General features: G+C 35.2%; 1 protein-coding gene and 1 pseudogene across 6 annotated transcripts in view; one reads left to right on the top strand and one right to left on the bottom strand.

Annotated features, from left to right (window-relative positions):
- RTTN (rotatin) overlaps positions 1-25071 on the bottom strand; it is a 214614-nt gene that overhangs the window by 154020 nt on the left and 35523 nt on the right. For all 6 annotated transcript variants that reach the window (XR_005212183.1, XM_037805750.1, XM_037805751.1 and 3 more), the window contains 4 exons: positions 19081-19251; positions 5661-5873; positions 4266-4378; positions 2890-3016 (listed from right to left, as the gene is read on the bottom strand). Coding sequence is in view for 5 of the 6 variants with exons in the window: in XM_037805750.1 (XP_037661678.1) it covers positions 2890-3016; positions 4266-4378; positions 5661-5873; positions 19081-19251 (624 nt within the window). In the remaining variant the exon portion in view is untranslated. The remainder of the gene's footprint in view (positions 1-2889; positions 3017-4265; positions 4379-5660; positions 5874-19080; positions 19252-25071) is intronic.
- LOC119511218 lies at positions 13930-14786 on the top strand (annotated as a pseudogene).

The following is a 25071-nucleotide window of genomic DNA, read 5'->3' as shown; positions in this document are numbered from 1 at the left end:
ATTTAACTGAGAGCAGACTTCTTAGCAAAGATAGAAGCCTATCAAGAATCAAGAATTATTAGTAAAGTGTGAAGGAAAAAAAACAGCGAACTACAATTCTATACTCAGCTAACAAAGAAGGTGAATTAAACACATTTTCAAACACGCACCATCAGTCACAAGTCATCAAAAATACTGAAAAATTTACTTCAGTAAAAAGACTGAAAGAAAATATTTATCAATTTATTTATCAATTTTATCAATAAATAAAAAGTAGTACATTCAAAGTAAAAGCAGTTAAAATGAATGAACTAGGTAGATCTCAAAATACTAATATTAAATGGAAGGAGCAGCAACAAAAAGACATGTACAGTATTAAATTATACCTAATTTTTTTGTAGGAAAATATATATATAGGAGTAAAAGTGTTGGAGAAAACATGGTGAGAGGGATGATGCCTCACCAATATGGACTAACTACAATGTGTAGACTCAGAATTGAATCTTAGAACATAGCCTAACGTGGACACAATAATTGTAATAGTCCCTAGATTGTAAGCTCTTACAGCAGTTAATTCTATCCCTGAATTGTAAGGCCTATCTCTAAACTTTGAGATGCTGATCCCCTAGCGTATAACCTGATTGGTCTCTGGAACAATGCATATTTCTGAGACACCTGAAACTCAGAGCTAGAGCTCAGCAGATATGAATGTCAGTATTAGTGCATACAGCCACTGTCAAAAAAAAAAAAAAAAAAAAAAAAAAAGCTGAAAAAGAGCCCAGACTTCAATTAGTGATATGAATGAAGCAGGTCTGGCTAAGACCAGGGCAAGACAGGCCAAAGGATAAAGGTAGAAACAGATTTTGTTTTAAAACTTCAACTTTCATATGAGACCAAGGGAATAGATTATCTATTTGGTACAGGATCTAAATTTTCTAAATGGTACAACTCTACAGTCGATTTGTTCAAACACCACAAGTGCATGGAACTTTGAATAGGAAGTGAGATAAGGTAGGTTAGTACAGGCTGGAGTGAAATAGTGACACATCCTAGAGTAATTTGGGCAGATAATAAAAAACATATTTACAGCCTCCCGCTCCCCAGCCCCGAGGATCTGGGGGAAGGTGCGGATGTGTTGGACATCCTCACCTGGACTGGTGTTGATGTTGTCACAAACATTGGGACTGGCGGTTTGATGTCCTCAGCCCTCGAGCAAGGGACTTGCCCTTATGAAGCTCATTACCACAAAGGAGAGTCTAAAGTTGTATGTAATGGTGCCTAAGAGTCTCCCCCTGAGTACCTCTTTGTTGCTCAGATGTGGCCCTCTCTCTCTCTGAGCCATCTCGACAGGTGAACTCGCTGCCCTCCCCGCTACGTGGGACCCTAGGGGGTGTGAATCTCCCTGGCAACGCAGAGTATGACTCCCGGGGATGAATGTGGACCTGGCATCGTGGGACTGAGAGTATCTTCTTGACCAAAAGGGGGATGCAAAATGAGACGAAATACTTTCAGTGGCTGAGAGATTCCAAATGGAGTCGAGAGGTCACTCTGGTGGACATTCTTATGCACTATACAGATAATACCTCTTAGGCTTTAATGTATTGGAATAGCTAGAAGTAAATACCTGAAACTACCAAACTCCAATCTAGCAGTCTGGACTCTTGAAGACAATTATAGAATAATGTAGATTACAAGGAGTGACAGTGTGATTGTGAAGACCTTGTGGATCACACCCCCTTTATCTAGTGTATGGATGAGTGGAGGAATGGGGATAAAAACTAAAGGACAAATGGGGTGGGATGGGGGGATGATTTGGGTGTTCTTTTTTCACTTTTATTTTTTGTTCTTGTTCTGGTTCTTTCTGATGTAAGGAAAATGTTCAGAGATAGATTGTGGTGATGAACGCATAACTATGTTATCATACTGTGGACAGTGGATTGTATATCATGGATGATTGTATTGTGTGTGAATGTATTTCAATAAAACTGAATTTAATAAAAAAAAAAATTAAACCTAATTTTTAAATCAGACAAAACAGTATATATTATTCATGAAGACATGCATATATATATATAAATATGTAGTAAACATGGATGGGAAAGATACACACCAACCACATAAGAACAGTTTCCGTGTGAAAGAGTGGAGGGTAAAGACAGACAAGGTGCTTCAGCTATAACTGTAATGTTTTTACCTCTCTGAATGAAAAAGGATGAGGAGTTAAAATGGCCAAATGTTAACATCTGTTGCATCTGGGTAATACTGATCAGAGCATTAAATGTGTATTTTGGCAAGAGGACATTCTCAAGAGTACTGAGTAACATGTACTTTGCAGTATTGTCCTATGTATGATACTCTTTTCAATTCTAAAATATTTAATATTCTATTTACTACTGTATGCTGAAATATGTTATAATTAAAAACAGAATAAGTGTTAAAAAAGAAAAATATTACTAAGAAAATCTATAGTATAGATGTATAGATTTATAAACTAAACTTATAGCTTAGTTATAAACTATAGTTATAGTTATATAACTATAGTTATAAGCTATAAGTTCTATAAACCTAAACCATAAAATTTAGGCAATAACCTAAAACTTTTCCTAAGTATAAAAATCACTTTTGAATACTTAATAGAACCCAACTTCTCAATTTTTTCATGATTAATGAAACAAACTTTTCCATCAGTAAATGAAGCAATAAATAAAATTCTTAACAAAACTTCTAATAAAACAATTCATTCCAAGACTTCTTAAGGGAGTTTAATAGTACAAATTTCCTAGAATTGACTAATAAATGTCATCTATTATTATATGAAGTAATTCTTTTGTTTTACCTAAAAGTTCAAGTAAATTAATTTTGGGGGTACAATAAGAGAATCCACTGATAGTTCTCCCCCAAAACACTCACCTTAATAATTTCCAAACAGCAGCGATATGTTTCAACTTTCACTTGCAGCAATGGGTGGGACATCAAGTGCAGAAGCACTTTCTGACTTTCTCCTTGTAGTAATGGACTGGCCTGTGTAGATTTCCAGCTGGTAAGAAGGGAAAACATCCAAGACATCTAAGGCAAGTAAGTTACTAAAAAAAAAAAGACTGTAGAGCATGGTAGAAGGGATTTCTTCCTAATCCTATTCCTCCAACTGGCATTTTATTTAACTAACCTAATATTAATAAGTACTTACTCAGCACTTGTTTCTGGGTAGAGAAAGTCTTCTCTTAAAGAGTATAAAATAACTAAATAAATAAAATGCCTTTAAAAATAAATACTTAATTGTTAAGGTTATAATACAGTTCATGTGTTTCTCCTTAAGGCAAGCTTAAAAATCTTTGCCTTTTGCTTGAATTTCATAGATCTGGACAATGCCTAGTCACCACCCTCCATTTTATACCTGCTTTTTACTTAAATTTACAGGGGTAGCTTTTTATTTGACAGAATAAATAATCTCGAATTCCTTGGTCTATCATCACAAAGCTCATTTTCTAGCTCATCAATGACTCCATTTTTCTTTCTTGGGCTTTCTCCAACTTTCTTACATCTTTCCAATTCTATAGTTATGTTCAATCAATGGCAAACTGTAACCTTACCCCTGACATTGTAAAGGCTTAATAAGAATAAAAGTTAACATAAGAATTTTTTTTCTTTTCATTTGTTTTACACAGCAGAATAGTACATAAATGAAAAGTTACTGATGTTCATCATTCATGGAATTGACTCTTTCTGAAAGCAATTAAGATACTAAGCTCTAAATAGGAATCTACCTTGATATGTTGTCAGAAAAAAACATTAATCAATGCATAGTGCTTTCCAAAGCTCCATATAAGAAAAAGGTACAAAGTAATCATTTTTTTAAAAGCCTCAATTTAAGTCATTAAGACTAAATAAAGATAAATAAATAAATAACCAAATGCATTTGAATCCAAAACAAATGTATTAAAACCCAGGAAGTATTCATTTTGATTACAGGTAAGACATTTTTAAAGTTTACTCTTGAATAGCACAGTTAACTGTCCTAATATAGTTGTATATATACAGAGGACAGAGACATATAACAGCAATTTAAACTAAACAATAATAATAATAATTTATAATTAACAGAGGGCAGACTTCTTAACAATGATTGAAGCCTAACAAGAATTAAGTACTATCAGCAAAGTGCAAAGGAAATTTAAAATCAGTTTCATTTTCACTGCTCCTCAGTTTATACACACAGAGATGCACAAACACATACACACAAAATGTGTCCTATAACAATATAATCAAATCAGGAAAGAAAATATTACATCTTTGAACAAAGGCAGATGATTTCCTTTATTAGGGGGTAATGTTGATGGTAAGAAAAGCTATGCAATGCTTGTTCTGCCAGCTCCACTAATTCTAAGAGGTTCTTCTCTCCCTAAAAAAAAGAAGCAGAATGGAACAGTAAAGGTCAAATTCATGTACTCTTAAGATTCTCAGCCGTTCACTAAGCAGCTTCAAGAAATTATAGCATTCAGAGAAAAGTGAGATGATTCACATTTGCTTAAGTCCACTTTCTCAACAAGCAAACTAAAAACATCAGCCTAGGGGGAAAATGTGGGCAAATCCCTAGCTAAATGCTACATGAGACTCCTATTATTTATTTCTGAATAAGCTTAATGATTACAGTAACGTTGCCTGGCTCTATGGTTCCTTGTTTATAACACTAGCTTTCTTTTAAAAATTGTAGGCTCTAAGGCAGGGCTCATGTATTTTATGATCCACCTCCCTTCTCTAACATCCTGACTGGTTCTAGGAACATAGAGGGTATTCAATACATCTGTGATTAACTGACCATGTCAAATGTAACACAAATAATTCAACTTAAAGACATGATTCAAATTTCTGTCATGGGGGAAACAAGAAGCCATTGGTATCAAGAAGCATCAAAAAGAAAATGAAAAAAGAAACCATAGTAATAAATAAAGGAAAATTTATAAATATGAGCTACAGGTAGATTCCATTATAAGGGCCAAAAGGACTAAGAATTTTGCCCCTAATTCTTCAAGGTCTTCAGGACCCATTTTGGTATTTTAAGATAATAAGTAACTATCACAGTCAATATTTATCTTCAAACTCATTAACCCTTTTATTGATAACATACTAATATAACATCCTAATAGTATTTCTAAAATTTATAAATAACGGTACTATAATTATTGCTACAACATTGCATCTAAAGTCATCCTACCATCTTGCAAACAACCTAGTTCACGACTGTATTTAAAAAACAACAAAAAAAAGTCAGGATCTTTATCTGAGCATGTGATAAATGTCTATAAAATATTAAGGCCAAAATGTGTCCACAAGTAAGCAATAAATGACCCTCATATTTCTGACTACTTCATTTGTCACTCTGCTTATATATAAGAAGTCACTTCACAGAGGAATTCACTATTAACTATTAAGATATTTATAATTACTGCTTTTGTTTTAAAAACACTGATGTTTTAAATATATACCATTTATTAATATAAAGTTTTTGTTTTACTTTTATACTAATCATATCCTTAACTTTAATTTGAATAATTGACCCAATCAGTATATATCCCACTTCAAACTAATCAACTGTTTCACAATCATCTATTTGAAAAGTATAGGTTAAATTACCTAAATATTTCAACAAAGGAATTTAAAGGGATAGTAAAAAAACTTTTTACCGCCTTCCCAACATCAGACATGAAGTTACAGGAACATTCAATTGAATAAAGAGCTTCTGCAGTCCGTTTATAAATACTGTAGTTCTCAGAATTCAGCTGTTCCAAATAGGCCACAACAGCTTCGTGAATATTTGGATATTCCAAAGAAAAAGGCATGTCCAAAGAAAGAAGGAATAATGCTGCTGACATAGATTCTGGTAAAAACTGGCTTGCCTTGATGAATTAAAAAAAAAAAAAAAAAGTTTGAAAAACATGGTTGGCTATAATTTTAATCTAGTCTAACTTCCTTTTAATTAGTATTATACCACAAAGTCCATAGTTTCACTAGAGAAAATTCTGTCCCCCAACACACCACCTACCTCTCCCTCTATGCCTCTGTTCATTGCAATTTTTCTCTGCCCAGAATGTCTCAAATCTAAATCTCATTTCTTTATCAAAGCCCAGGAGAGAGGATATTTCCTTCAGAAAACCTTCCCCAAACCAACAACAAGAATTACTCTCTCTCTGGGCCCGGCACATTTTCTATACCTCTGCTATGGAACCTAAGCCACAAGGCCTTTTACTCTTAAGTATTTTGTGCATGTGTACACATACTTCCACAATAATGCTATTAATTTCTAAGGACAAGTTCACTCTCCCATCCCAAAGCTGAATACATAACTCAGATCTTGTTAACCACGTATTGAATTGAATAGCACCAAATCAAGCAGAGTTATAGATTGATTTGAACAGGAACTAACTTTCTGTTTGGTTTTGTTTTTAGAAGAGAAAGGAGAAATTCAACATAATACTTAAAACAGTTCTAGAATATTCTCAGAAGATTGTTCCGTAATTAATATAAAATCAACAGGCCCAAATGAAATACTATACATTTGATAACCTTGAATCATTGAATTTAAAAACTGAAAGAGCTATTATTTTTTTAAATGGTTCTAGCTTCATAAGATTCTAAGCATCAATTAAAGAAATGAACAGGATTAAAAATTCAACACTCAGGAAAAATCATTTGCAGAGGTCACTATTATGGTTAATATGCTCTCTTTATTAAATTGGGTTTGGTTATAACTTATTTCATGGATAACCTATTATAAGGATAATCATTAACTGCCTGAAAGGCTAACATTAAGAGCTGAATCAGCTAAACAAGCAATGCCTTTATAGGCAGTACAGCTGCCAAGTGAGTATTAGAAACTACAGGAATCAAATTCTTAGGCAACTAAGGATTCAAAAAAAAAAAAAAAAAGCAGCAATTACAAAGTCAAAATAAATTTCATTTTCCTGTGAAGAACTTCCCTAATAAGAAAGAAGAAGAGAAACTAAATTCACAGATCACCTATTATTCACTCATCCAGCAAATATTTTGTACAGGGTGGACCTACTCTGTGTCTGGCCCATTTAAGATCCTTGGAACATGGCAGAAAATAAAACAAAACCTCTGCTTCAAGGGGCTGACATTGTATTGGAGAAGACAGATAGTAAACCAGTAATATGTTGCTAAGAAACCCTGTATGTTGTTGATGGAAATGTAAAATGGTGCAGCTACTGAGAAAAAACAGCTTGGCAGTTCTTCAAAAAGTTAAACATAAAACTACCATATTATCTGGCAGTTCCATTTCTAGGTATATACCCAAAAGAAATGAAGCTGGGATTTGAACAGATATTTGTACACCTATATTCATAGCAGCATTTTTTACAATCACTAAAAAGTGGAAGTAACCCAAGTATCCATCAACAGATGAATGGATAAACAAAATGTGTTATATACACACAATGGAATACTGCTCAGCCATAAAAAGTAATGATGTTGTGATACATGCAACAACATGGATGAACCTTGAAGACATCATACTGAGTGAAAAAAGAACTATCAGACACAAAAGGACAGAATATTATATGATTTCACATATGTGAAATAACTATAATATGCAAACTCGGAGACAGAAACTAGAAAACTAGGGAGAAGGAATGGGGAGTTAATGCTTAATGGGTGGAGGGTTTCTATCTGGGGAATGTAATTAATACCACTGAATTGTATACTTTAAAGTGGTTAAAATGAGAAATTTTATATTATATATATTTTACCACAATATGAATTAATAAATACAAAAAAAATTTAAGATGTTGCCAAGAGTGCTAAGATGATGATGATGATGATGATAATGATACAGGAGACTGGGAAAGATGCAGAGGAACAGAGAAGTGACAGGACAGTGGGAGCAGAAGAGTGTCACCACCTCTCTGAGTAAGTGACATTTACGGAAAGACCTGGAGGAATCAGGAGGCAGGCGGACATCTGGTAGAAAGCATTCATAGGAGAGGGAATGGCAAGTACAGAGGCTCAGAGACAGAGTACATTTGGCCTGTTTAGGAGACAGCAAAGAGGCTGAGGGATGGAGTCAGAGGGAGCAGTAATGGCCAAATCAAGTGAGGCTTTTGGGGCCAGGGTAAAGACCTCTGAGGGAAGTCACTGGGAAGTTGTAGGCAAGGATTACAATCCATCTGTAGGTAACAGATGGTACCCAGCAAAAGTGGAAGCTGAGACACCAGTGAGGAGGTTACTGCAATAATCAATTCAAGACAGTAGCAGCAGAAATGGTGAGAAGTGCTCAGATTCTAGCTACGTGTTCAAGGTAGAAATGACAAAATTTGTGCAGGAACTGCCATCCAGGTGTGAATGAAAAACAGGAATCACGAATGATGTTACAGTTTTTGACTGTTCAACCAGAACAAAGTTGTCATTTACTGAGACAAGGAAGACTACAGGAAGAACTGACTTGGGAGGGGGAGTCAAGAATTAGGATGGGGACATGTTAAGTTGGAGGTTTTACTATCTTCCCAGTGAAGAGGTCAACAAGGCTGTTGGGCATATATGAGATTTTAGTTTAGATGATGTGGCAGGTCTGGAAATATAAATTTGGGAGGCATTAGTAGCTAGGTGGCATTTAAAGCCCTGCAACAGGAGGGTGTTTGGTGAGACACACAGTCAGCCTGGGGTGCCGCCCCTTAGAGATTAGCAAAGGAGACTGGGTGAGTCGGCACTGTGCTGAGATAGTAACTCCAAAGACATTATGTTCCAGTTCAAAAGAGTTTTTTCTGATTGTGAGAAAAATAAGAACAACAGCTTCTGTGAATAATAAACCAGCACTGAGCAGAGCGTCTGGCATATAGCACTCAAAAATTCCCTTTCCTTCCTCTTTTCAACCCATCCCTGAGGAATTCTGACATTTTCACTTCACATACTACATCAGAAACTCTGTTATCTCAGCCACTCAAAGCACCAGGCTAAGTTCAGAAATTTATTTCTTGCATGGCCCAATGAACTGAAAGGCTTACATCCATACCTCAAACAACTGCCCTGCTTAAAAACATTGGTCACAAGTAGGTTGGGACTCAGGATGAAGATGTTTCAGTGCAAAACCATCACCATTATAAGAAAAAGAAGAGTAGCATCATCATCTTATGTGTATTGGGCACTGATACTACTGTTTTCTCTAAACCCTGCTACTCAAAATAACAAAGGCTTGTTAGAATTGCACTCTCAAGCCCCACCCAACACCTAATAAATCAGAATATGCAAGATCTGATTAGCAAGATCCCCCTGGTGATCTGTATGCACATTACATGTTGAGAAGTGCTGCCATTAATCAATCTGTCTTCACCAACTCACTAGATTTTATATACCTCACTGAAAAAGTTCAAAGCCTTGAGGTACAAATCCTTCCTCACCATCAGGTACTTCGCTAACCTAGCTACAGGAGTTCCTGGGATGCTCTGTGATCTGCTTCCAGCACAGGGCGAGTACTTTCAGCTCTCTCTCACATTTCCCAAAATAAAATGCCTTCATTTGGTTTATCAATTTGGTCTATTTAACCAGAACATTTTTCACAAGACTACCAACATACCATTTTAAGCCTTACATGGGTATTCTCCAAAATCATTTAAAATTGTTTAAAATGTCTATCAAAAACGACCTTTAAGATCGTTTGGTCAAAACTTTCAAATTTGAGAAATCCCTTCATAGATTCATACTCATTTTCCAATATACAAATTACATGTTTGGTAAGTGGGAACCAAATAATTAAAAACCGCTTTCAAGGTAGAAAATTTCTGAGTCCAAATTCCATTTCGATTTTTGGTGGGCTAGCACAGGCAGATGGCAGCATAACCCTACATTATACAAACCGAAAGAAATTCAACAGCAATGAAGCAACATTTTGCTTTAACTTTCAAAATTCAATCAAAGCAAATATAATCATTTATAAACCAATACCTTAATTACAATCTCCTACATGACCTTATTTTCGGTTCTAATGAAGTTCCAAGTTATATATTTAAAAGTTACCAAAAATTAGATATTGATTTGCCTTCAAAAGCAAATACAAAATTTGACTTTATTATGGCACTAAACTAAGCCAAAATAAAATAAATTATTTGTATTTTAATTGAATTCTGCCCAAGAGTACACAGAGTACCAAAAAAGTTATAATCAAAAAAGTAATAAACTATTATACAATTGATAGCACTAAAGAAGCTTTCTATTAATACTTCAACCTACAGATTGATCATTTTATAATATTTAAATAACCAGTTATTCTTGCACCACTAATTTTTCAGTTATATAATACTGTGATGTAAAGAGGCTCCATAAAATAAAGCCAATTTAAGTCTTATGTCACTTTTAGCTTCAATTTTTAATACTTATGGCATTGCAAAATTATCACTCTTTAAAAGAGAAAATCACTTCAGCAACATGACTAATGAATAAAAGTTAAAAAGTAAAATTAACAGAAGTGATATTATTTTCCTGAAAGCAAAATACTGTACTTAAAATTTAATGTCCTGGGCCTGATCCAAGATGGCGGCATAGAGAGGAGTGGAAGCTAAGTAGTCCCCCAGAACAACTAAAAAAAAACCAGAAACAACTAGTAAATAATCCGGAATAACTGCAGGGGGACAAACGTGACCATCCACTCATCATACACTAACCTGAATTGGGAGGATTGCCCGAGATCACAGCATAAAATCCGTAAGTAAAAACTGCAGATCCAAATCGGGAGACCCTTCCCCCAGAGCCTGAGCTACAAAGCCTCGTGGTGCTAGAAAGCTCTCTCCCAGCAAGGGAATATAGCTCAGCTGAGCTCCAACTGGGGTTTTAATTAGCGAATGTGAACTGCTCACTACGAGGTACAAATCCCCAACAAGTGGACAGAGGCTTTGGGTGACGACTGACCTTGGAGAGCCGGAGGGTCACCTCGGACTAGCTCTGTTCCTTTTTTGACTCATTGGAGAAAGCCTCAGCCATTTTCAGTTCCCAGTTCTGTGACCCAGACAGGGGTGTGGCACAGGCAGAGAGAGACCACTGAAATGCTAATGACCTCCCCCTAAGGTATGTATCTTCTCTAAGAGGAAAGGGGTGGGGCCCAGATCTACTACCTGCCTTTCATTTAGAACTTATACCAGTCAAGAATTACAGGCTAATCTTTGCATCAGGCAGAGAGCACCCCTGCACAGCCCGGGGGCCCGGGGCTTCCCTTGAGGGATGATGCGCACTAGTGACGTAGCACAGCCTTCCCTCAGCAGAGGTCCTGGAAGATCACAGCTGAGAAGGGGGGCCCGCTCGGAAAACCCAGAGACACTACATCAGTGCCGGTGGTTTGTGGCTCAGCGACAGAGAAAATCTGGGGCAAAACTGAAATGAAGGCTTAGACTCTTGCAACAGCCTTGAATCTCCAGGAACACCTGGGAGGTTTGAATATTAAAGGTGCCCTGCCTGCCTAACCACCCAGACACACGCCCCACATTCAGGGCGGATAGCTCCAACAACAAACCCAAACTGAGTTCACCAACTAAACCCCACAAAATTCATTTCCCCACCACAGAGACAGAGTTGGGGAGAACTGATTTGAGGGGTATAGGTGACTCGCAGACACCATCTACTGGTTAGTTGGAGAAAGTGTATGCTACCAACTTGTATTTCTGAAAAATTAGATTGGTATTTTTTTTTCACAACTTGAAAGAACCCTATCAAGCAAAGCAAATGCCAAGAGGCCAAAAACAACAGAAAATCTTACTGCATATGATAAAACCAGACGATATGGAGAATCCGATCCCAAACATCCAAATCAAAATATCAGAAGAGAGAGAGTACTTGGCACAATTAATCAAACAATTACAATCAAGGAATGAAAACATGGCACAGGATATAAAAGACATGAAGACGACCATGGAGCAGGATAAAAGGGACATAAAGAAGACCCTACAAGAGCATAAAGAAGACATTGCAAGATTAAATAAAAAAAATAGAAGATCTTATGGAAATAAAAGAAATTGATGGCCAAATTAAAAAGACTCTGGATACTCATAATACAAGATTGGAGGAAGCCGAACAATGAATCAGTGTCCTAGAGGTCCACAGAACAGAAAATGAAAGAACAAAAGAAAAAATGGAGAAAAAAATCAAAAAGGATCTCAGGGATACAATAGATAAAATAAACCATTCAAGTTTAAGACTCATTGGTGTCCCAGAAGGGGAAGAGAAGAGAAAAGATCTAGAAAGAGTATTCAAAGAAATTGTTGGGGAAAACTTCCCAAACCTTCTACACAATATAAATACGCAAAGCATAAATGCCCAGCCAATTCCAAATAGAATAAATCCAAATAAACCCACTCCGAGACATATTCTGATCAGACTCTCAAATACTGAAGAGAAAGAGCAAGTTCTGAAAGCAGCAAGAGAAAAGCAATTCACCACATACAAAGGAAACAACATAAGACTAAGTTGTGACTGCTCAGCGGCCACTGTGGAGGTGAGAAGGCAGTGGCATGACATATTTAAAATACTGAGAGAGAAAAATTTCCAACCAAGAATACTTTATCCAGCAAAACTCTCCTTCAAATCTGAGGGAGAGCTTAAATTTTTCACAGACAAACAAATGCTGAGTTTGCCAGTAAAAAACCTGCCCTACTTCAGATACTAAAGGGAGCCCTACCAACAGAGAAACAAAGAAAGCAGAAAGAGATATAGAGAATTTTAACAGACATACATCCCAAATCACGAGGATACTCATTTTTCTCTAGTGATCACGGATCTTTCTCCAGAATGGACCATATGCTGGGACATAAAACAAGCCTCAATAAATTAAAAAAATTGAACATATTCAAAGCACAATCTCTGACCACAATGGAATACAAACAGAAGTCAACAATTTTTGAAACTCCATTATTTACTTCCTACATGATATAAAATACACAAACTCTAATGACAAATCAGTGGTTTTGAACTCAATGTAAAATATGTAATTTTTATACAAGAACTATAAAAAGGTGGGGGAATGGAGGAGTATAGGTACATAGTTTATGTGTCCTATTGAAATTAAGTTGGTATCAAAGAAAAACAAGATTGTTATGGATTTAAGAGGTTAATTTTAAGCCCCACAGTACACACAAAGACATTATCAGAGAGTATGACCATAGAGATGAAAAGTAGAGTATGGGTTAAGAGAAATAGGGGAAGGGGCAATGAGGAGTTAAGAAATGAGTGTAGGGTTGCTGCTTGAGGTGAAGGGAAACTTCTAGTAATGGATGGTGGGAAGGTGATAGCATTACAACATTCTAAATGTGATTAATCCCACTAATGGAATGCTAGGGAAGGGGTGGAATGGGAAGATTTAGGCTATATATATGTTTCCACAATTGAGGAAAAAAAAAAAAAGACAGTCTAAATAGATGACAATTGAATGCCAAGGATGACCCTGGATGGGATCTGATGGAGGACAGGAGGCTCAAAGGGACACAGTTGAGACATAAGGAAAAGGAAATATAGAATGTAAGCTTTGTATCATTGTTGAATCTCTTGTACTTCTTAGCTGCACTTAATGGGATTGCATAAAAGAATGTTCTTGTTCATGGGAATTGTATATGTGAATTATAGTGTTTGTTCAAGGATGTGTGCAGCTTGCTCTCATATGTTCAGAAGACAGAGCAATAGATGATGGATGATAGATAAGGAGAGAGGGAGGGAGGGAGGGAGGGAAAGAAATAGCGGTGTGACAACATGTTAAAGTTAGTGGATCGGGGTATCGGGGGGGGGGGTCAGGGAATGCTGGAGTTCTGTGTATGGGGTTTGTATTGTTTTTGCAACTGCTCCTATAACTTTGAATTTATTTCAAAATAAAATGTAAAAAAAAAAAAAAAAAAAAAAAAAGAAATGATGCATCTCAAAAAAAACTTTAATGTCCTGACGGGCGCTGGACATCCGAGCAGCAGCACCATGAGACTCCTCCTCCGCCTGCTCCTGCTTCTCTTGTGTTCCCTGCCACCCTCCTGCTCAGAGGCGGCCCCAGAGGCTCATTAGCAGTGGCTCAAGATTTTACAGAGGATGAAGAAATGGTGGAATATTCAATAATTGAAGATGAAGATGATGAAGCTGAGGTAGAAGAAGATGAACCGACAGATTTGGCAGACGATAAAGAGGAAGAAGATGTATCTGGTGAACCTGAAGCATCACCAAGTGCAGATACAACTATCCTCTTTGTAAAAGGAGAAGATTTTCCAGCAAATAACATTGTGAAGTTCCTGGTAGGCTTTACAAACAAGGGTACAGAAGATTTCATTGTTGAATCCCTAGATGCCTCATTCAGTTATCCTCAGGACTACCAGTTTTATAACCAGAATTTCACAGCTCTTCCTCTGAACACTGCAGTGCCACCCCAGACACAGGCAACTTTTGAGTACTCCTTCATTCCTGCAGAGCCCATGGGAGGGCAACCTTTCGGTCTAGTCATCAATCTGAACTACAAAGATTTGAATGGCAATGCATTCCAAGATGCTGTATTCAATCAAACAGTTACAATTATTGAAAGAGAGGATCAGTTAGATGGAGAAACAATCTTTATGTACATGTTCCTTGCCAGTGTTGGGCTACTCGTTGTTGTTGGCTTTCATCAACTCCTAGAATCTAGAACGCGCAAAAGACCCATACAGAAAGTAGAAATGGGTACATCAAGTCTGAATGATGTTGATATGAGTTGGATTCCTCAGGAAACTTTGAATCAGATCAATAAAGCTTCACCAAGAAGGTTGCCCCGGAAACGGGCACAGAAGAGATCAGTGGGATCTCATGAGTAAATGTTCCTCTGTGCAACAATTCAGTCTTTACTTAACCTCCCCTGTTTTTCGGCCTGATGGGAATTAGTGCAGAGAAGCCAAATCACCATAGAAGGCAACTCCTGCTTATGTGTGGACTGAGCAATCAGAGTCGGTGGCGATAATATTGCTGAAAATGTACTGCATTCGTTTTTCTAAAGTAACAAATTTGTTTTATAAACCAAACTTAAAATCTATGTGTGTGCATGTGTATGTATGTGAGCAGTTGGTCTTACCAGAATCATTGTTGAACTACCTGAAGTGTTCCTTTAGAACACTAAATATAGTGTTACTGTCTCTTCCTTATTGACATTTTTTAATATTTTCCCCCCAAAATTCAATGAATATTTTCCCAGTAGGTGTCTTGCCTTGGATGTTTTAAAAACAATTGGACTCCTCCCTAGAATAACTCAGATCCCGACTGACAACAAAGATTAGCATTCTCTTGTTACTGTTGCATTGCTGTTTCACAGCTAGTATTCTAAAGGCACAAGCAGGAGTAGCAGCTTGTTAGCAATCGCATCGTTTTGATATTTTGCTGCTCTTTGCTATAATGCGCACATTCAGGAAACTTCCCAAATGGGTTCAAGGAATCTTGGGACCTCTCTAACAACAAAACTGTGAAATGTGAAAATTTTGCTGACTTTGGTACATAAAATCCCACCCCACCCCTTTTTAAATGAAAAGAAAATAATACACTTGTGCCAACTGAGTTATTCCCAGGGGCTAGCTCTGGAATGATTTTAGATATACTCAGTGATTTTTTTCAAGGAGAATTTCTTAATCTTTAATAGAAACATCCTTGCTTTAAAAAAAAAAAAAAATGGCCTTGGTCTACAGACTTAGCAGGTCAAATTATAGGTGCAGAGATATATTCCACCTAATCCTAATATATGTGAAAAAGAAACGAGTTTGGGTATTTTTTTAGTCAGTTGTTTTTATCTAATCTTTTGAGGATTTTGGTTGACATGGTCCCTTTAAATTAATTTGGAAAATTTAAAAATTTAAGCACTTAAGATTTCTCAGAACCAAAACTAAATAGGACTTCATAAAATCCTTTTAGAGAATTACTCTTGCTCTAGCTAGTAAATCAAAGTTTGACATTATTGTCACACTGAATAAAGATTAAAGCTAAATAGTATAAACAGATAAAAAGCTCTTCCTCTTCTGTCTTTATGCCCTGTTCTCATGCATAATGTAAAGTAATGGTAAATGAAATTTTAGTGGCCATTTAATATTGTACCTGTCTTTATTCTCTTCCTCTTCATTGTCATCCTCTCCCATACCCAAGCCCACAGGAGAGAAAAACAACAACAAAAACGAATAATCTTTCCAAGCTGTTTAAGTATTTAAGCATCTGAGCCAAAGCCATTGACAATAGAGGTTTTACTATAGTTGTTAATCAGTTTGCAAGAAGGGCCTAAGCTGTCAAATTACCTATATTGGCATTGCTGGAGTATAAATTTTCTTTACCTGTAATATGAAATATTTTAGTTTTTAATTGGGCTGTATAATTAGTAGTTGTTTTTGTTTTGTTTTGTTTTGTGTTTTTTAAAAAAGCTCTTTGAGCTCTAAGAAACTGTGCATGGTCCATTTAATATAATATAGGAACTCCTCAATACTCTCTAGGAATATATTCCAAAATATTTTGTGAATATCCAAATTTGTGAAACTGCTAGAACATAGTACTGTAATGAGGTATAATTATTAAATTTAAATGGCCTCTAGAGAGCTTTATTGAATACCCGGTCATTATAGGCAATGGCAGAGCCACACTGAGTGTGCCCTCTTGCTCCACAGTATTGGACTTCTACTTCTGAGGAGAAATTAAGGCCTCAGAAACATGTGATTTATTGGTTGTCATGTTTTGTTTTTTTTTTAGCATAGATTGGGAACAACTGAAAACTCTTAAATCCTCATGCTGGGGGTCGACTATAGCATCAGTAAATATACAGCAGAAACTAACTCCATAACAAATGGAATTCAGTTCCACACATGGTTTGTTCAAGCACATGTAATAAGCAGCTTATTTTTTTTAATGTCTTTTAAAATGTAAATATTTGGATGAAATTTTTGTTGTTGTTTTGATATAGTCATCTGCTATACCAACCATGGTTTCAGAATTTGCCTTTTGAACAGCTTGCTTTCATAATCTATAAAATGAATTTAAGAATTTTTTTGTATCATACTGTCAACCAGACATGTGAGAATAATGTGTTGATAAAGCATGGATCCATAAAAAAAGAAAATTTAATGTCTTATTCCTGTTTACCCAGATGACCTAACATAAATAAATGAAGTACAGGCTATAGGCTTTGCAGAATTCTAGCGAACAAAAGTGCAACTGGTTAATAACTAACGGCAACAAAAAGACAGAAAATAATTCTTTAGTTGCAGTAATTTCTCCTATACATGCCACATCTTCCTTTTTACAAAAGTACATTATGGAACACTCGTATGTGTATCATTTGAGATGTTTTTACACTAACATTCAAATTCAGAGATATAACCTTTGCATTTAAAAATATAGTCAGCAAGGAAATTTAAAAGAAATATTTACACTTGTTACAATCAGCTTTAACATACATTCATACAGTGGAATAGTATTTGGCAATAAAATTTAATCACTGCTATAAGCAACAACAGTGATAAATTTCAAAAAAAAACTGTTGAGCCAAGTGCGTAGTTTATAATTTCATTTACATCATGTTCAAAAATAGGAAAAAGTGACCTTTGTTCACAGAAGTCAGGAAGAAAGTTACCTTGAGAGGAGGAGGGAAGGTAATTGATGGGAAGAAGCCTCTGGAATGTTGGTAATGTTCTATTTCTGGTTCTGGGGAGTGGTCACTTTATAAACACAAGTAAGTTCTCTTAGCAAAAATTCACTGAGCTGTGCACCTTTCTGAATATATGTTACCATATAATAAAAAAAAGTTACCTAAAATTTTTTTAAAACACCTTTACAGAATTAATGGGGTTTTTTCCTGATAGTCTGGTAGATGTCATTTAAAACTTTAAATACCCTAGTTAAACTATCATACTGCACAATTTTTGAAGCTGTGATTAACAGTTCACAGAGAAGACATTGGCCCTGGGCAACTCTATATTCTCTTTGTTTTCAAAAGTGCTTCTTTTTAATAGTGTCTCTCTATATGATCTCACATTATCTTTACCACATACTACTTTTTCCACCCATTGTTTAAAAATGATAAAACTTGTAAAAATGTAATATTGTAAAATCATGCTTACAACAGAAGTTTGTCAGAGCATTTGACAACCTTTGAGTCAGTAGTGCTATTAGAAACTTAAGAATCCAAAATATAAGTTAATGTGTGTATAGATATTTAATAGAATTATTTAATCAAAACATTAGAAATCACCTATATGCTTAATTATTAGAAAAATGGTATGCAGATTATGTTAAAATGTTAATATCCATTAAAATTTATGAAAAGTGTTTAATGAAATGGAAAATAAGTACTATATAATAATAAATGGTGAAAAAAACTTAATCATGGTTTGTATGTCAGAGAACTTGGGAAATGAAGTATGAGAAAAGGACGCTGACAACAGGTACTAACAGTAGAGAAGGAAAAGCTAACCTGATATGAATGATAACAACCAAGAAGGCACACTCCCCTGGAGAGTAGGTTTTCAATGACTTCCATTTAATTAAAATATATATCAAGTAAATCAAGTACACACACACATATCAAGTGTTTATTAGGCTTGTTACATGCCTCACACGGTGGAAGGCATAATGGGAAAAAGGTGTGTGAATATAAGAGTCACAATCCCTGCCCCCAAATGGATACCAAAGTTACTAAAGAAACAAACCTGGGTACATCTAATACATTTATGTCTATATTCAGTATTAGCATTTTGTGCGAGAATAAAGTTCAGTGAGGCTGGGGCCCATTCTAACTTATTCAGCTTATATCCCAGCATCTAATAATGTCAGTCCATTATAGGCAATCAATCAATATTCACTGAACGAATGAAGGAATTAACAATCTACAGAATTGCAATAAAGCATATGCTATAAAAACAACTGCTAGATTTAAAAAAAAACAAGTTTCTATCAAATTGTTGTTCAGAACTGTTAACTCTTTATTGATTTCTACATTTTCCCATATGCTCTTTGTACTTGCACTTATTTTTTAAATGGTCTAAAGCAGAATGCATTCATACCACAAAAGGATTAGAAGAAATTTACAACACAGCATTTGTTTACAATATTCAGTAAACTATAAGTAAGCAATGTTGCCTGCCTTACCTTTTCCACAGGAAGAAGTATTTGTAACAGTCGAACTGTAAAAAGTGAAATGCTGATAAATGCCATTCTGTGGTGCACTAGCATCACCTCTGGTTGTTCCAAACTGACATTACTTTTATGGTGAGAAATAGTTTCTCCAAGTGACCCCAACACTAGAAGCAGTCTCTCTTTCTGAAAACATTTAAACACCAAACAGAAGAAAACAACCAGTTTTAGAGGCCAGTATACAAATGTCATGGAGAATAATTTAAAACAGTATCACAAAACTAACAAAAACAACCAAAATAAAAATGCATTCCTCCCTATGTAATTAAAACCTGCTGATAAAAAAGTACGAAAGAATGAGCACATCTCAAGTTAAAAAAATAAAAATTTTTAATTAATTAATATGATGAATCCTAATTTATAATCAATAAAAATAAACAATATATAATAAAGAACCACCAATTTCTCCTAGCTTCTAATGCTTAATTGTTCCAACTTGAAATGTTTGCACATTAACGTCTCACTAAGTATTTATCCAGCCTAATACATACCTCACACAGCGAAAGGCATAATGGGGAAAAATTGCACTAGTGTAAGAAACATGATCCCTCCTACTCTCATACAGATACCAAAGTTTAAAGAAATGATACTATTAAGTCACATAATTAAAAAACAGTTACAAGGGGGTGTATATTGTAACTTTTTTTTTTGCAGATTTTTCTGTAAACCTACAGCTTCTCTAGCAAAAAAAAAATGCATTGATAATAAGGTTATTTCAAGTGGAAAATGTTCTGTCATCATAAATTTCTAGATAACTACTTAAAAAGAAAAGTTATGCCCTTTAAGGTAAACGGTATACATATCCAACATTAAAAGAATTACACAACATGAGCAAGCAGGCTTTATCCCAGGTGAGCAAGGGTGGTTCAACGCAAGAAAAACAATTAATGTAATAGACCACAATAACAAACCAAAAGGGAAAAACCACATGATCATCTCAACTGATGTAGAAAAGGCATTTGACAAAATCCAGCATCTTTTCTTGATTTAAAAAAAAAAAAAAAAAAAAAAAAAAAAAACCACTTCAAAAGCTAGGAATAGAAAGAAAATTCCACAACATGATAAAGGACATAAATGAAAAACCCACAGCTAACATTATACTCAATGGTGAGAGACTGAAAGCCTTCCCTCTAAAATCAGGAACAAGACAAGCATGCCCACTGTCACCACTGTTATTCAACATTGTGCTAGAAGATCTAGTTAGAGCAATTAGGCAAGAAAAAGAAATAAAAGGCATCCAAACCAGAAAAGAAGAAATAAAACTTTAACTATTTGCAGATGACATATCCTATAATTAGAAAGCCCTGAAAAAACTAAGACAAAGCTACTGGAGCTAATAAATGAGTTCAGCAAAGTGGCAGGATACAAGATCAAAATGCAAAGATCAGTAGGGTTTCTATACACTAGTAATGAGTTACCCAAGCTCATTAAAAAAAAAATTTTAAGCCAAAAGAAGAAGAAAAATCCCATTTATAATAGCAACTAAGGAATCAAGTATCTAGAAATAAACTTAACCAAGGATGTGAATGAACTATACACAGAAAACTACAAAACATTGCTAAAAGAAACCAAAGGTGGCCTAATCAAATGGAAAGACATTCCATGTTCATGAACGGGAAGGCTAAATGTCATTAAGATGTCAATTCTGCCAAAACAGATTCAATGCAATATCAATCAAAACTCCAACACCCTACTTTGCTGAAATGGAAAACCTAATTATCAAATTTATTTGGAAGGGAAAGGGGTCTCAAATAGCCAAAAACATCTTGAAAAAGAAGAATGAAGTGGGAGAACTCATGCTTCCTGACTTTAAAGCAAATGATAAAGCCAAGTGGTCAAAACAGCATGGTACTGCCATAAAGATAGACGTTTAATCAATGGAATCGAATTGAAAGTTCAGAAAGAGACCCTCAGGTTTCTGGCCAACTGATTTTTAACAAGGCTTCCAAGTAAACTCAATTGAGACAGAACAGTATCTTCAATAGATGGTGCTGTGAGAACTGGATATCCATAGCTAAAAGAATGAAAGAGGACTGCTATCTCACTCCTTATACAAAAATTAACATGAAATGAATCAAAGATCTAAATATAAAGACAGTATCATAAAACTCCTAGAAGAAAATGTAGAGAAACATCTTCAAGATCTAGTGATAGGCAGTAGTTTCCTAGACCTTAACACTCACAGCACAAGCAAAAAAAGAAAAAATAGATAAATAGGACCTTCTCAAAACTGAGTATTTCTGTGCTTCAAAGGACTCTGTCAAAAAAGTGAAGAGGTAGCCAACTCGATGGGAGAAAATATTTGGAAACCACATATCTGATAAGGGTTTGATACCCAGAGTATACAAAGAAATCTTACAACTCAACAATAAAAAGACAACCCAATTTAAAAATGGGCAAAAGACATGAATAGACACTTTTCTAAAGAGGAAATACAAATGGCTAAAAAGCACATGGAAAGCACATCATCTTCACTAGCTATTTGAGAAACACAAATCAAAACCACAATGTGATATCATCTCACACCTATTAGAATGACCACTACCAAAGAAACGAAACAGCAGGTGCTGGAGAGGATCTGGAGAAACAGGAACATTTATTCACTGCTGGTGGGAATGTAAAATGGTACAGCCACTGTAGAAGACATTTTGGTGGTTCCCAGAAAGCTAAGTATAGGGTTGCCCTACGATCTGGAAATCCCGCTACTCGGTATATACCCAGAAGAACTGAAAGCAGTGACACAACAGACATTTGCACACCGATGTTCATAGCTGCATAATTCACAATTGCCAAAAGACAGAAACAGTACAAGTGTCCATCAACTGATGAATGGATAAGCAGAATTTTAACTAGGCTGAATTTAAATGAATGCAAATGGATAGAGGTGATGGTAGCACATTATTGTAAGTATAATCAATAGTGCTTAACTGTGTGTGAGTGGTGGACAGGGGAAGTTTAGAGTCATATATGTCAACAGAAGGAAAGCCAGAGGTTAAAACATGGGAATGTATAACTCACTAAATCCTGTAGTAGATGATGTCCATGATTAACAGTACAAATATAAAAAAATTTCCTCATGTACTAGAACCAATGTATGAAACTATTACAAGGAGTTTAATAATAAGAGTGTATATGGGGAAAAAAGCATCTACTATAAACTGTGGACTATAGTTAACAGTAATATCTTATTCTTCAACAGTAACAAATGTACCACACCAATGCTAGGGGTCAATGATAGGAAGGGATATGGGGTACATGGTGTTTTGGGTGTTCTTTTTTGTGTGTGTGTGCGCTTCCTGGGGTAATGAAAACATTCTAAAATCAACTGTGGTGATAAACGCACAACTATGATGATACTATGAGTCACTAATTATATACTTTGGATGGACTGTATGGTGTATGAAGATATCTCAATAAAATTGCATTGAAAAAAGTATACATGAAATGTGAAAAAACACAGTAGATACAACTTACAAATCATAACATTATGGACCAAAATATATCCTAGATATGCTGACATGCCCCATAAACTAACTGGCAAAAGGACAGCCTGAGTAAGATGGCAGAACAAGGAAAAGCATTGGAGTTGTCATTCTCAACTTTTCATTGATACATATGAAAATAAAAATGGGAAATAACCTGCAAGCCATGGACAAGAATCTAATATACATCAGAATTTTTGTTTAAGGATGAACATACAAGAAATAAAAATGAAAAGCATGAGGTCTTTAAAATTAAGTAAAGCCATAAATTTTGTTTTGTTATTTACATAGACCATATAATAAATTTAAAGTTTTAAAATAACCACAAGTGAAATTAAAACCACGATACTTTCCAAATCACTAAAGAGGTAAAAGGAAAACAAAATAATCTATATAGAAAAAAATAATCTATGTGGAAAATAAAAAAGAAAACAAAAGCTACAGCAAAAAATTTTGAGAGAAAATCAAGCATAACCACACTACAATGAAGGCAAAAGTTTAAATTTCCTATAATATGAAATATAATTTCATACTGAAGTAAAAAAAAACAATAATTGACACTAAAAAAACAGATATATTTATCTTTGCGCATGAAAGATTAAAAATTAAATGTGTAGTAAAATACGAGTTTTTTTAAACTCAGCAATATAAATAGTGAATAATTTAGGGCAAAAAAACAACAAACTGGATAAAGTAGCTAATTTTCTATTGAAAATTACATAAAATACTCATAATTAAAAGAGTAGAGACAACATAGCAATGAATATTGTGACCTGAATAACACACACATCAAGCAAACCCGTTATTGATATAGTAACGGATTTACAGATTTTAACAGTCTCCTTGAACATAATAAAATAAAAAGATATGAACTTTGAACACTACCAAGAATATATCTTCTCAAGTTTAAAAGGAACACTGACAAAAATTACCCACATACTTAACGACAAGGAAAACTGCAATATATATTTAAAGCTATATTCTCTGATCCCAAGGAAACAACACTAAAAATAAATACTAAAATTTTAAGCCAAAAGAAGGGTGACTCTTACAAAATTTAAAGCAGAAAAACAAAAGAGCCCTCACATAAATAGCAACTGGTCTGGGGTGTGGGGGTGGAAAGAAACACAATGACAAGTCTTTTTATATTGACAAACTATATCTCCACACAGCATTTCTCCATTGGAATAATACTTTTATATACCTAAAAGCAACATATTAACTTTGAAAATATACAGTTTAAATCAATGAACATATTTAAGATCTCAGTATCATAGGACTTTATAGAAAACTAATTATTTACTTATGAAACACTTTCAAATATCCTTGCTATTTCTAATGATGAATTGTGTGCTTCTAAAAATAGCATTAAAAAGTATACAGGAATCAGTTTAGCAATCTTCACTCTTTCCAGCATTCTTCTAAGCAAAAAAAGAAAAAAAGTTACTTTAATGATTTATGTAAAGAAAGGATTGAAAAACAGCTGTAACTGGTCTATAGTTTTAATTCTTCGGGCTAAAGACGTTTAAACATCTTTGAAGTGGCTGGGAAAAAAAGGCCAGTGTTCAGAGAAAATTCATAGCTTTTACACAATAGAACATATAGAAGTAAAATATGAGATTAAAAAACTCTTCTAAATATTCTCAATAAAATAGACTTCTACAGTACAATACGAAATGGGTTGTGGATTCCATACACCACGATGAGACCACTGGTCCACCGGGGGCTGCCAGCCTCACGCTCCTCCACTCTCCCTCCACAGTGCCAGCCCATCACTGCTCCACAGACAAGGCTCACCTGCCACTTCCCTGAGTAACAGCAAGCTCCTCCTGCCTTCAGGTAGTGGCCAAACTACTGAGCACCTCACAGAAAGCGCTCCATTAGCAGCCCTCATTTAACCAAACCACTTTCAACATTCTCTGCTCTTGTTGCTGTCGTCCACCTCTAGCCCTACGCTTCACTCCTACGCAGCTCTAACCAAGCCTCTGGCCATAACTCATTCTCTTCCCTTCTGTCATTTTAAAAAAAACCTATCTTTATTTGTTTGGAAAATCACACTCATCATTTAAGACTCAGTTCAGACACTGTTTATAAAAAGACCTCCCTGAGATTCCAGATTGGAGTGTTCTCAAAGTACATCTGGCAATAAGCCATAATGGTTAAAAAGGTACCTGGAAAAGGAAACTGTGCCTCGGTTTCCTCATCTGTAAAATGGGGAAAATGAGGTTATCTATCTTGGAGGGTTGTGAAGCTGAAATGACTTAAACACAGAGTGCTTAAACAGTGTCTAACATACAGTAAGTGCTTTATGTAGTTTAAATTATCTTTGCTTATCATTCCTGTCTGCTTTTCTCTGTCTTACTAGTGTCACATTAAAAGCTTCTGTCTCCCACAAGATTGAAAACAACTATATCTTATTCATCTTGAACCTCCACATAATGGGCATCAATAAACATTTGTTGAA

The sequence above is a fragment of the Choloepus didactylus genome, chromosome 16, assembly GCF_015220235.1.
Source record: "Choloepus didactylus isolate mChoDid1 chromosome 16, mChoDid1.pri, whole genome shotgun sequence".
Classification (NCBI taxonomy): Eukaryota; Metazoa; Chordata; class Mammalia; order Pilosa; family Megalonychidae; genus Choloepus; species Choloepus didactylus.
Note: the sequence above shows the minus strand (reverse complement) of the source record. Positions and strands in the feature narration are given on the sequence as shown.